This window comes from Mustela nivalis, assembly GCF_964662115.1.
Source record: "Mustela nivalis genome assembly, chromosome: 1".
Taxonomy (NCBI): Eukaryota; Metazoa; Chordata; class Mammalia; order Carnivora; family Mustelidae; genus Mustela; species Mustela nivalis.
Window position 1 is genome coordinate 88,205,478 of NC_139020.1, and position 13,948 is coordinate 88,219,425.

At 33.2% G+C, this 13,948-nt stretch overlaps 1 protein-coding gene across 1 annotated transcript in view; it reads right to left on the reverse strand.

Moving 5' to 3' along the window:
• Positions 1–3,574: 3,574 nt before the first annotated feature.
• Positions 3,575–13,948, reverse strand: part of BCHE (butyrylcholinesterase) — a 65,574-nt gene continuing 55,200 nt past the window's right edge. The window contains exons 3-4 of the mRNA XM_082686414.1: positions 10,625–10,791; positions 3,575–4,226 (exon numbers count right to left, since the gene is read on the reverse strand). Of these exons, the coding sequence (XP_082542540.1) occupies positions 4,102–4,226; positions 10,625–10,791 (292 nt within the window). The 3' untranslated portion in view covers positions 3,575–4,101. The remainder of the gene's footprint in view (positions 4,227–10,624; positions 10,792–13,948) is intronic.

The window sequence follows — 13,948 nt, forward strand, 5'->3', positions numbered from 1 at the left end:
AATCATAACACAGACGAGGTAAGCTGAGCTCATGGAAGCTAGGGCCTGAGAAAGGAATTTGCATCTTTCTTTTCCTTTCTTTCTTTCTCACTTTCTTTCTTTCCCTCTCTCCCTCTTTCCTTCCTTCCTCCCTTCCTTCCTCCCTTCCTTCCTTCACTTTCTTTTCTTTTTTTTTCAGAAAAATTGAAATTTTAGATGTTCTTCACATTTGGATATAGTATTAGACTTCTAGCTTGACTATATAAAGCTTTTAACTTTTCTGTCCCCTATAACCTGTAATGCCTTTTTTGCATTTAGACTGACTACATACCTCACTCAGTAGTTGGTCTATTATGTGTCTTTTCAATCAATTTATAAGTAGAACATTTTCTAGTTACGGCAGCTTTTGTCAATGACATGGCAAGGTGACTGTTGTTTTATCAAAATTGGGCTAAATACAATCTATATTATGTTATATGATTTAGTAATAGTTTAATAATTATATATTAATACCTAATAATCTATATTTATGAAATATAGATTATATTTCACTTCAGCGTCTCATGCATGATTAGATGACCATCATATGTCCATCATGCACTTTCCTTTTCTAATACTGATCTCCCATGACTTGCCATGAGTGGGGTTACACCCCAGTAAACCAGTTCTAAGTTGAAAATATTATAGGTCAAAAATGCATTTAATTAAAGCATTTAATTTACTGAACTTCATAGTCTAGCCTAGCCTATCTGAAATGTGCTCAGAACACTTACATTAGCTTACAGTTGGGTATAATTGTCGAACAGAAAGTCTACTTTATAATAAAGTATTGAATGTCTCATGTAATTTATTGAATACGGTACTGACAGTGAAAGAATGGCTGTAAGGGTACACAATAGCTGAAAATGGGTAGGTTGTTTATCTTCATGATTGCAGAGCAGATTGGGAGCTGTGGGTCACTGTCACTGCCCAACATCATGAGAGCATCATACCACATAGCAATAGCCTGGGAAAAGATCAAAATTTAAAACCTGAGGTATAGTTTCTACTAAATTCCTATTGCTTTCACACTATTGTGAAGTCCAAAAAAAATCCTAAATTGAACCATTGTAAGTCAGGGATTGTCTATACTCCAAGTCCCTGTTATTCCCCTGTCTGGGCCTGTTTAATGAATTCTTCAATGTGAACATCTGCTGGACATGAATAGAGTAGTCCTGTATGTATAAGTGTATGTATTTATGCATGTACCTGAGTGTGTATATTTTCAAATCTGGTGTTTACTTTATTCTTCAATAATCTGAAGTTTCCACCAAGATTGAATTGATAAACCATACTGTGGGTTTACTCTGACATTAAGTACATTTAGTTAATATATATATATATATATCTTATTTTCCTTACCATCCTAATTTTAAAACGAACTCTTTGTAAAGAAAACACCTTTGTTGCCATCAGTAAGGTTACAGACAAAACAGGAAATTTTACTAGCTGTTGAGTTTGTCATCCTTCTTCAGCAATGTCAGAGAGGCTCCATTTATTTGAATATTCTGCTAAACATGACACAGCTGTAATTATGTTAAGATTCATCCATGAAATTTAAATTCTGATTGGCCAGAAATTACTTACCTTGCCTTCATGCTGATAATATTTAGCAGCTAATTTATTTGAAAAATAAAACAAGTTATAATGGTATTTTTTTTTGAAGGTATGACTTGTTACCTTAATCCTTCTGCATAGTACATGGATACCAAACCGCAAAGGATAATCGATTTTCAATGAACCCCATAATGCAAAGTTTTATGGAGAGTGCCACAGTGAAAGAAATAATGCTTTCACTTATATAATTGATCAAGTTAAGTGTTGTGATACTGGTTGGACTAATTCCATTTGTCCTATTGCAACTTTAGACATAATTTTCCCTCATACTTTCAATAGACGTCCCTTAAATTTTTACCAGAATTAGGTAATGGCCTCCATGGCTTTGTGTATGTATGCTAATATCTCCCTATACTCTGCTTTCTGGGAAGGGTTTTATGCCATTTTAGGTTTTAGTGCTTCTGTACTGCCAGTATCTCAAACAACCAAAAGTTCTTTCATCTATGAGCCTGCTGAAAGGCAAATCTCCAAGTGTTTCAAGATACTTATTTCCATCACTTTATGCACAGATTTTTCCCTTGGCTTGGGGTCTCTGAATTAAAATCCTGCACTGAAACTGCCTTTTAAATGGAAATCATAGTAATAGAATCTGTATAGACTCTGTTATACAGTGTTTCCTTGAAAAGACTTAACCTATCTTCATGCAGTTGTGCTGGACACAGTGGATTCACAATAATTTACTTACAGAACAAACGCAGAGGGGTTTATGTGCTGGCTGACAGTTCTCATTGCATTTGGATATAAGCTTCAGAGGACGTCAAGTGTTGTCACAGTAAAATTCAAGAACCAACCAACTGGTTGTCCAAGGTGGGACAAAGTGATCCATGGGATCTTTTCCAAAGACTAAAACTTGTCATTTAAGGCAGGTTACAGGTGTTCTATAAACATAATTATGTTTTCTTCTTGTTGGTCTCATCAAGTGTCTTTAAAGGGTCTTTAATGCTGTTGAAGAGGCATCATCCTGTTGTTTTATGTTTCAGAGGGTTCTACATCAGAGGCTCAAATGATTTGGGAAAACATAATGGATCCTGGAAGAATGGCACTGAGACAAAGATGGTGGTATAGAATGGAATGTCTGCTCATTTGCCTATCATTTTTTTTGTCTGTTTTTGTTTGTTCTTCCGTTCATCATAGGCTGAGGGAAGAACTCTAAACCAAAGATTTCCATTTACACAGCACTGAGGTGACTTGATTTGTATAATAAAGTCTCTCTCTAATCAGCCAAAGCTGATAAAATGGCCTGAAACTTTGAGTGAGCACAACAGACCATCCTGGATCTAACTATGAACATCCTTATGACCAATGAACAATGGGACATGCTTTAACCAATGGTGTACAGACCTATATATTAAATACTTCATCCTATCTTTAGTGCTGGACTTCAGTACTTAATTAACATAATCAACATTCACTGCCCTTTTCTGAAACTTAAAATCTCTGACTTCTTCCTGTTAATGAACTACCTGTTTAATTTATTCAACGGATATGTTTGATTGCCATGCCTATTAGTAAATACAACTTTGTAATTATTTTTAAATTATAAAAATAGTATCATTTGTCTGAAGAAAGTATAAAATTTCTTCCCTGGAATTAAATAATTTCTCTATTAAAATCCTAATATTTATTTGTCCAAGGCAAGAATTCCCCACCCCAGATCATATATGAGTTCTGACTTAGACTTCTGCTCATCTGCACGTTTTATTTTTCAGTTTCAGGAAGAATAATTTACAGATGTACACCTTTGGGAGAGACTTTGGGAGTGGGGAGGTGAGGGAGGGCCAGAGTTGAAAGAATGAAGAATAGAATAGAATTTGAGGACTCAGAGCATACATATTTTAAAGAATAAAAACAGAAATAATTATATTCATTTATGTTTCGTCTCTTGGGAACAACATTTTGTTTTAGTCATTAGGTGTTTCAAAGTGACCAAGTCTTTTACTTTAAGGTTCTCTCTTGCCTTCAAATAAAAAAAAAAGGGGGGGGAACCAATTATTTTCTATGCTTGTTTCAATATCCCATGTTGACATTAAGTTCATAAATTCTTAAGGGAAATAGTATTATAAATTAGTCTCCAATGTTTCAAGACGTAGCGCCTTTTAAAAAGATATCTTTTTATGAGTGGTAATGAAAATACACAGCTAAAAGTAGAATACAGGTATTTTCAAGGAAAAAAAAATCTATAAAGTTACTCAGGAAAGAGAGTTTGAAGCTGTAAATCATTTTAATATGCATATAATTAATTGTCAAACTTTATATTGTAAAATTTAATTAAACATGTTCTAGCCATTTGGGTTTTGAAATGCTAGGTACAATACTAAGTGGAAGATGAGAAGAATCGATATTATCCTTCTGGCATTTTTGTTTCAGTTATATAATAGCTTTCTTACTAGGTATGTAAGAGAGCTACTGGTATTTTTACCTTGATCTACAGGAAAACGAACATTCTATAAAGGGTAAATCTATTAATTAGAGACCTGCACAGCTTTCTTTCTTGCTAGTATAATCGTTAAATTGATTTTTCCAGTCCATCATGTAATTGTTCCAGCGATAGAATCCTGCTCTCCATTCTCGTTCTGCTTCATCAATGTTTCCTGTAAAACATGGAATAAGTTGTATTAATCTAAATTTTAATCTGTTTACATTAATTGAAAATAATTTTGATTATAGATGCCATTTTCTCCAAGTACACTGCACAATAATTTTTAATATTTCATTATTTATTATCAGCTTCTTTCACTATCTAGAAAGCTTTAAATAAAATTTTACACATTATATGAAAATGCAAGTTATATGTATGTATAAATTGCATATAGCATAAAAATATGAAAATGAATTGATGTATCACATCTAATTACATTATATAACATATCTTTACTTTCATTTCTAAGAAGATATATAGATATTATTATCTTGAACTCCAGCACATAACAGAAATCTCATTAAATGCATCTCATTTACATATGTAATTATATAGCAGACTTATTTCTGATGAAAATATTTATATATATTTATTAATGCCTAAGGGGTAACTCTGTAACTGACACTGCATGTAGATTTTACTCTCACTCTGTATCATATATTTTAATTCCAAACAATGCATAGTCATTAAAAGCAGTTTATGGAAGCTAGTACATGAAAGCAGTTTATTAATTCCTTTGCTAATTAGAAAGATGACTAAGACAATCTCTGCTTTCCAGTAGTTTGCAAAGTGTATGCATGTGTCAGAATAGGGGAGTGTTTATCCCAGAAATATGTGAAGCAGTTAACCAAAAATGGTCTGCATACTAAATCTATTAGTATTTTACACATTTGTAGTTCTCTTACTTCTTAAACTTTTAGGATGCTGTGCTCTAGTCACTGAATTAAAAAACAAGATCTTATGGAATTTCAGCTATTCTGAAAATGAAGACTTGACAATTTTTAAATATATTCTTTACAGAGAGGCATTTTTAAAATTAATTACAACTCTGTAAGATATTAATTTGGAGAAGACAGTTCATGTGATCTCACTACATTATACATGAAAATGTGTCTTTATTTATACTAGTAATGATGGAGCACATTAGTGATTTATTTTTATATATATGAAAATCAAAATATTTAAAACATTTATACAGCTATTAAAATGTCCTCTGTAATTTAGGATATATGTAAGTTTGAAGTGTTCATACTGCTTGGACTTTGGATAACTTTTGGGAATATATACAAAAATGTCCCATTTACAGAATGGCTTTTAGAAGATCAATGATTGTAATTATTTTGTAAATAATAGAGCTTTTCTAAAAAACATTAGATGTGGAAGACATTAAATATCACATCAAATGATCTACTCATTTACTATTTTTATAATTAAATGCTTTTTTAAATGTTATGCCAAATAAGGCTCTAAAGTTCAGAAAGAACAAACTTTTGGTATAACAAATAAGTGATAATAATCTACCACTTACTCCATGAATTTTAATACTCAGAGTAAAGGTCTTAGATTCGATTTTCTTTTCTTGTGCATAGAATACCAAATTCATTGACTCATGTAAATGTAAATATATTTCCTTGTGTAACATAATCTAACACTATACAGTTTAGTGAATTGAAATACTTTGTTTTTTAGTGTACAAATGCTTTGTAGACCTGAGTACTTTATTTAATAATAATGAACATTGGTTGAGACAATAAAACATGAAACATTTGATTATTTTCTAATACAATTCAGAACTGAATACACCACAGTGAAAAGATAATAAAAATTTTGAGTCCCATGACATAAATCAAAACCAAACTTAGGTTTTTTCCTTCCCCCTACTTCTCTTCTCCAAATTGGAACACTAAAGTGACTATAGATTTATTATCTGTGAGACGTACATCTATTTGTTTTGTAGTTAACAAGGTACTACACTGTGAAAGAAGGGACATTATATAGTCTATGGAGGCACATGGGTTAAATTCCAGCCTAATCACTTACTATATTAGTGACGTAGAAAAAAATTCATAATTTTTGAAACTAGGTTTCCAATGGTAAATGAAGTAGGTGATCACTATTTTGCAGTGATACTATGAAGGATAAATTGGCTGGTATGTACATTATGAAATCGAGCTTATACACCTATTGGGAGCTCCACTAATGAATTTATTGCCCTCTTGCAAAAATTTATTCTTAACTTTGCTCCTTATTGAATCCATCTACAGTTAGATCAATACCAGTAGTTCATAAACATACTGACACAACTTTTTCAGGACTTTTGTGATCCTTGATTTGTCCATATTGTTGGCTTATTTGGAAACAAGAAAAAGTCAAGCTTTCTTCCCAACAGAAAGAATAATACTAATTAGGCTACTTTTTGTCTTGCCAATGAAAAAAGAGTGAGAGCAGTATTTCACCAGAATAGAGTCTATGTAATCAAGTTTGAGACACAGAAAGAATACAGGAGAGGTGAGTCAACTCAAAATTATTCATGGAGGTAAAGTTAGAAGAAAAAATTACAGGCAAAGACCACAAGTAGGCAGAGAAGAGGCAGGCAGAGAGAGAGAGAGGAGGAAGCAGGCTCCCTTCTGAGCAGAGAGCCCGATGTGGGGCATGATCCCAGGACTCTGGGATCATGACCTGAGCCGAAGGCAGAGGCTTAACCCACTGAACCACCCAGGCATCCCAACTACTGCGTTTTTAATAAATTGAAAGTTGGTGGCCACCCTGCATCAAGTACGTCCTATTCACACAATTTTTGACAGCGTTTGCTTACGTCATGTCTCTGTGTCACATTTTGGTAATTCTTGCAATATTTCAATCTTTTCATTGTTATCATATTTGAATTGCTGCAACCTCATAATAAAACTTTAAAGGATGAGGAGTTGCTTCCATTGGATGAACAAAAAAAGTGGTTTCTTGAGGTGGAATCTACTCCTTGTGAAGATGCTATGAAGACTGTTGATTTGACAACAGAGAATTTATAATATTATATAAATTCTGTTGATAACATGGCAGTGGGCTTTAAAAGGATTGACCCTAGTTTTGAAGAAGTTCTACTGTAGGTCAAATGCTATGAAACAGTGAAACAGTATCACAGGCTACAGCAAAAATCATTCGTGAAAGGAAGGGTCACTCAATGTGCAAACTTCGTTATTGTCTTATTTGAAGAAATTGCCACAGCCACCATAGCCTTCATCAACCATTAGCCCTGATCAGTAGGAGCCATGAACATCCAGGCAAGACCCTCCACCAATAAAAATATTATGACTCAACGAAAGCTCAGATGATGGTTAGCATTTTAGCAATAAAATATCTTTAAATTAAGTGTGTTCCTTATTTTTTTTTTTAGGCATAATACTGCTACATACATATTGAACTACAGCATCATGTAAATATAACTTTTTTTTTTTTTTTAGTGAAACATAGTAAATAAACCTTTTGTATAGATTGGGCAAGTAAAAAATTTTTGACTCACTATGTTGCAATATTTGCTTTATTGTGGTGGTCTGTAACCAAGCTGCAATATCTTTGATGTATGCTTGTTTTTAAAATGAAACAAATGAAAAACCACTGGATCTAATATTTTTCTGTACTGGGAGGAGTTGGAGGTCAAAGTGGTTTTTTCCTTTAAGTTAATTTATTCTTTCACTTTTAGTGAGAAATACTGATATCTTATTGATATTGAATGGGTCATTTCTCTATTTCTTTTTCAAACAATTGTGAAATATTGTGCAGTTACATTTTCTAGTGAAAATTTTGAATTTGATAACATTTAAAACAAATATTGCACATTTTATTTCTTGCCGGTAACACACCCTAATATCATAGGCATATGCTGAAGTATAGTCTGAACTTTAAGTGCTAGAATTCCTGTGTTTAAAGAAGTCTTAAGGATCATTTTATTTGAGAACATTTATTGCTTAAATGTAAACTACTTCTCAAGTGGTTCTTATAAATCTCATTGGGTTTCCATCTTGAGTGAGGTAAACATTCCCACCTTTAAGAAACCCAGTCAATAGTTTTCCTCTGAATTTTTCCTTTACACATAGAACTGCTTTTTTAAAAAATGTAACATTTCCATAGGAACTTCAGCAGAGATCATGTGAATAACCCCAATTCTTAAAATATTCAATACTGAAATGTGTGAGGTTTTACACCTTGAAATACACAGAATATGCTAAGAACACGTGTTCTTTTTTTTTTTTTAAGATTTTATTTATTTATTTGACAGAGAGAGATCACAAGTAGGCAGAGAGGCAGGCAGAGAGAGAGGAGGAAGCAGGCTCCCTGCTGAGCAGAGAGCCCAATGCGGGACTCGATCCCAGGACCCTGAGATCATGACCTGAGCTGAAGGCAGCAGCTTAACCCACTGAGCCATCCACGTGCCCCAGAACATGTGTTCTTAATCTTTTTAATCACCCTACATTATTCATTTGTAAAATCTAAAAAAAAAAAAAAAAAACAAACAAACAAAAAAAAACCTTCAAACTCGTTCTGTTTATTTATTATTATTATTTTTTGTAATAAAGATTTTATTTATTTATTTGTGAGAGACACAGAGAGAAAGACAGAGGCAGAGGGTGAGGAAGACTCCCCACTGAGCTGGGATCCTGATGCAGGACTTGATCCCAGGACCCTAGGGTCATGGCCTGAGCCTATGATAGGCACTTAAACCATCTGAGCCATTCAAGTGCCCAAACTGTTCTGTTTAAATGTAAAACATTTTTTTTTTTATTATTAATGAGGATGTGTTGATGTTACAACAATTCTATCATGCATTTACTGCACAGTTTTAAAATATATTTAATATAACCTTTTTGGGGTGAGTTATATGAAAAAATGCTGAAGGCTAAAATTATGTTTTTAAGGTACTTTGGAACAATCCCAGAGCACAGTACTAATCCAGAGCAAGGCCTACTATTTCCATACAGCTCAGCATTGCTCAAACTAGAAAGGAGTTCGGCACTGCCTAGAAGGAGTGGCAGCTAGCCAAAAACTTGGGAGCTTGTTTGTTCAACCCTCTTTATGGTGGCTGAGTATTTAGAGATAGGGATTTTGAAGTACATCTTCAAAAATTGCTGAAACTTAAATTTTAATCTATCCGCTAATAAATTGCAACAGACCACAGCAGCTTGAACCAGAAAAAGTAGTTTGGCTTGTAATAAATTGGTCATTTAAAATCCCCCCCACCCCTTTTCATTGCCCCTCAGTTATGACCTTCTCATTTAAAAATATTTTAAGTAAAGATTAAAAACATGTATTCTGGGTTATGTTAAATGGTACCTCTTTTGGTCTCTTGGCAGATGAAGCAGGTTACCTCATTGTTATGCACACCCAGAGAACACAAGGACAGCACTGTAGCTTTGCCAAGGGAGGCAGAAACCCATCTCTGGATATATATTATGTCACAGAACATTTGGTAATACACAGAGCACTGGTATATCAGAAACATCTCCCAAACAGATGGAGTAAATAATTATAATTTTGGTGAGTAATGTCTGATAATTAAAAAGCATATTAAACAATCAAATACAGCTCTGAGATGCCCATGTTTGCCTGAAACTAACCCCCAACCTCTCTAAACAGGAAACTACAGCATTTACTCTATTGTAATATCTAACATGGCCCCCAACTTACAGAGTACTATGATGAACAGAGTGGTAAAGTCTAAGGAAACCGGGCAGCAATATATCTGATGGCTGAAAGTCAATTACTTTTACTTGCAAAGTCAAGGCCTGAGGAGTCACATGGGTTAGAAACAGCTGGGCATTTTAAAACTGGCAAGTGAATGAGATATGTATGTCATTTTCCTCACAGTGGAGGTGATCACTCAAGCTGATCCTTCAAGTTAATTTAAATATCTTCTTACTAATGAATTTTGAAATAACACTATAATCAGAACCAATTTTCCTAGATTTCCTTATATAAGCTTACGGAATCCCTTCCTTAAGATTAGTTAACTAAATTAGTTTATTGTATTGTATAATATATGTGTGTGTTCATGATAAATGTCTCAAAGCTCAGAATATTTAGAAATATTTGGATTGTGTTTTTAAATATTTAAATTCTGGAGGTTTTTTTTTTCCCTCCCTTAGAAATCAAGAGTTCTATTTCTCAATAAATTTGTTTTTACCTCTCTTGGAGTATAAATTAAATTCATTCTGTATTTTTAATTATATTTTTAATTCTATACATTGCTTACTTTTTGTTTATTTATTCATTTTTAATTAATTAATTCCACAAAGATGAGCTGAATAGAAAGTAGTGCCCTATTTTAGTTGCACTACTAGGTTTTATGTTCCTTTAGGGGAAAATCTCTACCTCAGTTTTCTTTATTTTACTACTAAAGTGCTGGTCATATAGTAAGCCCTTAAAAATATCTAAACTTGCTAGAAGAAAGTTGTGAAAGAATCAAGTAGTTGTAAATTCACAGATTAACACCATCACTGTGCCTTGGATACTCTACCTTTTCTCCCTTTTACATAATTAACAGCCAATTATTTGACAAAATACTAAAAAAACACACACCTGTCATTTCCAAGACTTTGGGAAAATATAGTGTCCAGAATCGGCATTGTTGAGCACGTAGTTTAGTGTATATCCTTGGTGACTCTATATTTAAGGTTAAATATTTCTGGTCAGTGTTTTTGAAGGCAGGCCATCTTGTGCTATTGTTCTGGGTTCCATCGGGATTTCTAAAAAATTAAAGAGAGATATTATAGTTCTACTGAAATCATTGTTAGAGAGAAAGAATATTGTTCTCAAAAACCAACAACAGCTTTAAAAAAGTCAGAAAGAAATGTGGATTTGTTTTGATGATGTAAAGTAAAAATGAACTGGGTAGAATGTTTTCAGCAACTTGAAGCACTAAATTACAAGTGTAAGACTTAAAATTTAAAAAGAATAACTTTTACATGCATTTCTGCTTAACAAACAGGGAGAAAAAAATATTTTCTATTTCAAGAATGCTAATGTTTTCTTCACACTTAAACATGCTTGAAGGGGCAGTGTTCCTTTTGTCTCCTTTTCTTCCTTTACCTCAGACCCTATCTTTTCTACTAATGTCTTGCTTCCATGTCATTCTATTTGCCCTTGTCATTACTGCCTGAGTTAGTGACTGATTACATGTCCTATTATGCAAGTAACTTCATTACTATAGGAAACTCCCTTCCATCTCACTTTTAAGTTGATCTTATATTCTTATAGATCTGCTCACTGATGAAAATGCTTCAATAATTCCCCAGTGGGTTCAGATAAACTTAACACACATGGTGCCATTCATATTTTCAAGTTTACTCTCAGATAGTCTTTGCGAGAGTCAACCAACAGGAATTAGGGACAGTTTCTTAGAAATTCCCTCTTCTCTTTCACTCCCTTGACTTTTTGCCCCAGCTATCAAGCTTGGGATTCCTTCATTTCCCAAGGGCATGGGCTAGGTCAATTCAGATTTTCTTTCTCATGTTCTCTTTTTGTGCCGATATTCCCCATATCTTTTATTGTGATTTTTACATCAAAAACACTTGATTCTATTTTTTTTTTTTAGAAATGTGTAGTTTGGGGTTTGTTTACAACTCTGTAACACTCAATAATATGGTGTTACCTAGGTCACACAAACACAAACTCAAAGAGTAAACATTTTGCAAGTGGCTCCAAGTAGTTAGTCATTGCCAATTCTACTGATTTACCTTTAATATATTTTTATGTTGTGATTATGAGCTAAACACTGCTCTAAGATCTAGAAATACAAATAAACATGGGAAACATAGTTTTTCCCCTGAAAATTTACAAGGAAGAACGTTCATGAAATCAAAGAACCAATATATGGTAGCCTAAAGCAAACATAAACAAAGGGACACAAATTGTCAGAAGAGGGAATAATCACTAAATTTGAAAAGAAATTACCTGAAGGAAAGAGCTTTAAGCTGAAGTGAGGAGAGTAAATAAGGAACTGAACGAGAAAGAGACGTTGGGAAAGCTAGAGAAAGGGAAGAGAATTACATCGTTCCAATTAATGAGTGTTCATCTTAGGTCAAAAGACAATGAAAAAACAAGTTTTCTTCGAATATAGGATAGAGGAGATCCTGTTAGAGTTACAGCTTTAGGATTTTAGTGTTATCACATTAAGATCTGACAGCCTAGGAAAATGGTTTAGACTGTAACTGTAGGCTTTTACTATACTTGAGGGATTTTTGACTAAATGGCTTATTTTGAACATGACATTTTAGAAATACTGACCTGAAGGTTTTCCAGAATAACCAAGAAACTTAAAAAAACTTAAAAACTACTTTTTTACTTCTATCATAAACAGAAGACTGAAGTGATAAGGATAAGTAATTCATTCCTCTCTCTCTTAGATTTATTCTACCTTAAGTAAAAACATGTAAGAAAAACTCCAGTTGAACTTTTCTAAAAGTTCAGCACACAAATTCCTTCTTTATTCAAATATCTTTGTAGATTGGTAACAGAAAGTTGGTAGTAGTGATAGCAGATATAAGATTTCTTTTGGCCACAAGTCTGTAAACCCAGTAGATTTGGAAGGAGAAATAGGCATTCATTGAGCACGGTTATCTAGAACAAATTTTGCCATCAAGAACTTGTATCATATAAGAACCACAAATTCATATTTCATCATAGAAGCACACATGAATTCAGGAGCTTTGGAGATAAATAGCTTCTTGATGGACTAGTTGATTTTATGTAGGAATTAGATGATTAAAAAAGAATTATTAATAACCACGTTATTCAAGCTAAACCAATATCATAAGAGGATTGAAACCTCCTGCTTTAGGGTATTATTTGAGAGAGGTCATGAAGAAAATTTCTCCAGATCACAGATGGCACTCTTGTCTAGGTGAATTATGTAGTCTTTTTCCTTTCCTTTAAAGCTTTAGAAACTAACAAGTACAGCTGCTGGAGGCTGGATATTAAACCAGGAGAACCATTGGTCTGATTCGGTACAGCAATTCTTATGTTCCTAAATTGCCCACTTTCCTTCTAATTCCACTCTAATTAACTTATGGCACCATTTTAACTGCTCATTCTTTCCTGGCTTCTGCAAATGGTGACTTGAACAAAGCTGACTCGTACTCGAGTTCAAGAGCAAACCACTACTGGCACTGCCCCTGTTCATTTGACAAACTTTGTTCTATAAAGTATCTCATGACATTCCAAAATGCAATTCAGAGATAATAAAATTCCTTTGCCTATAGATGCAGATATCGTTTTCAAAAAGTGATTGAAATAGCTATTAAAGTGATGGAACATTTTACTGTAATTTGAAGAAATCTTCAAAGACTTTAAAACTTAACAAGAGATATAATTCTCTTTCTATCTGTATCAATTAAAGACTGTGAAATACAACACATTTTCCAGATACACAATTCTGAAACACTATATAATTTTAATCTCAAAATTATAAGGTATATTTAAACATCTTGGCTCTGTTATTTATCAAAAGTATTTCCTGTTCTTGTCACAAAATAAAGAGTTTGAAGTGGTAATACCTAAAATTTTCCATGAAATAGAAAAATGTCTGCTCTATATTTACTATGAAATTTTTGTTCTACTTTGTGGTATACAAAAGTGGTCTAAAGATCATCCATTATACTTTTTCTCTTATGTAAGTTTGAAAAGTTTTGTTAGCTTATTTAACCAAAAGACAGAATATTTTCCTAACATCTCTATTTCAGGAAATTACCTGCTTGTCATTGATATTTGAGCTTAGATTTGATATCTTATTTTATGAACAGATTAATAAAAAAGACATTAATTGACTCAGGATGCCTTTTATGAAGTAGTATACATTCAGCTCCATGCATCAAGTATTCTTGGGATTATAAACCCCAGGATTTC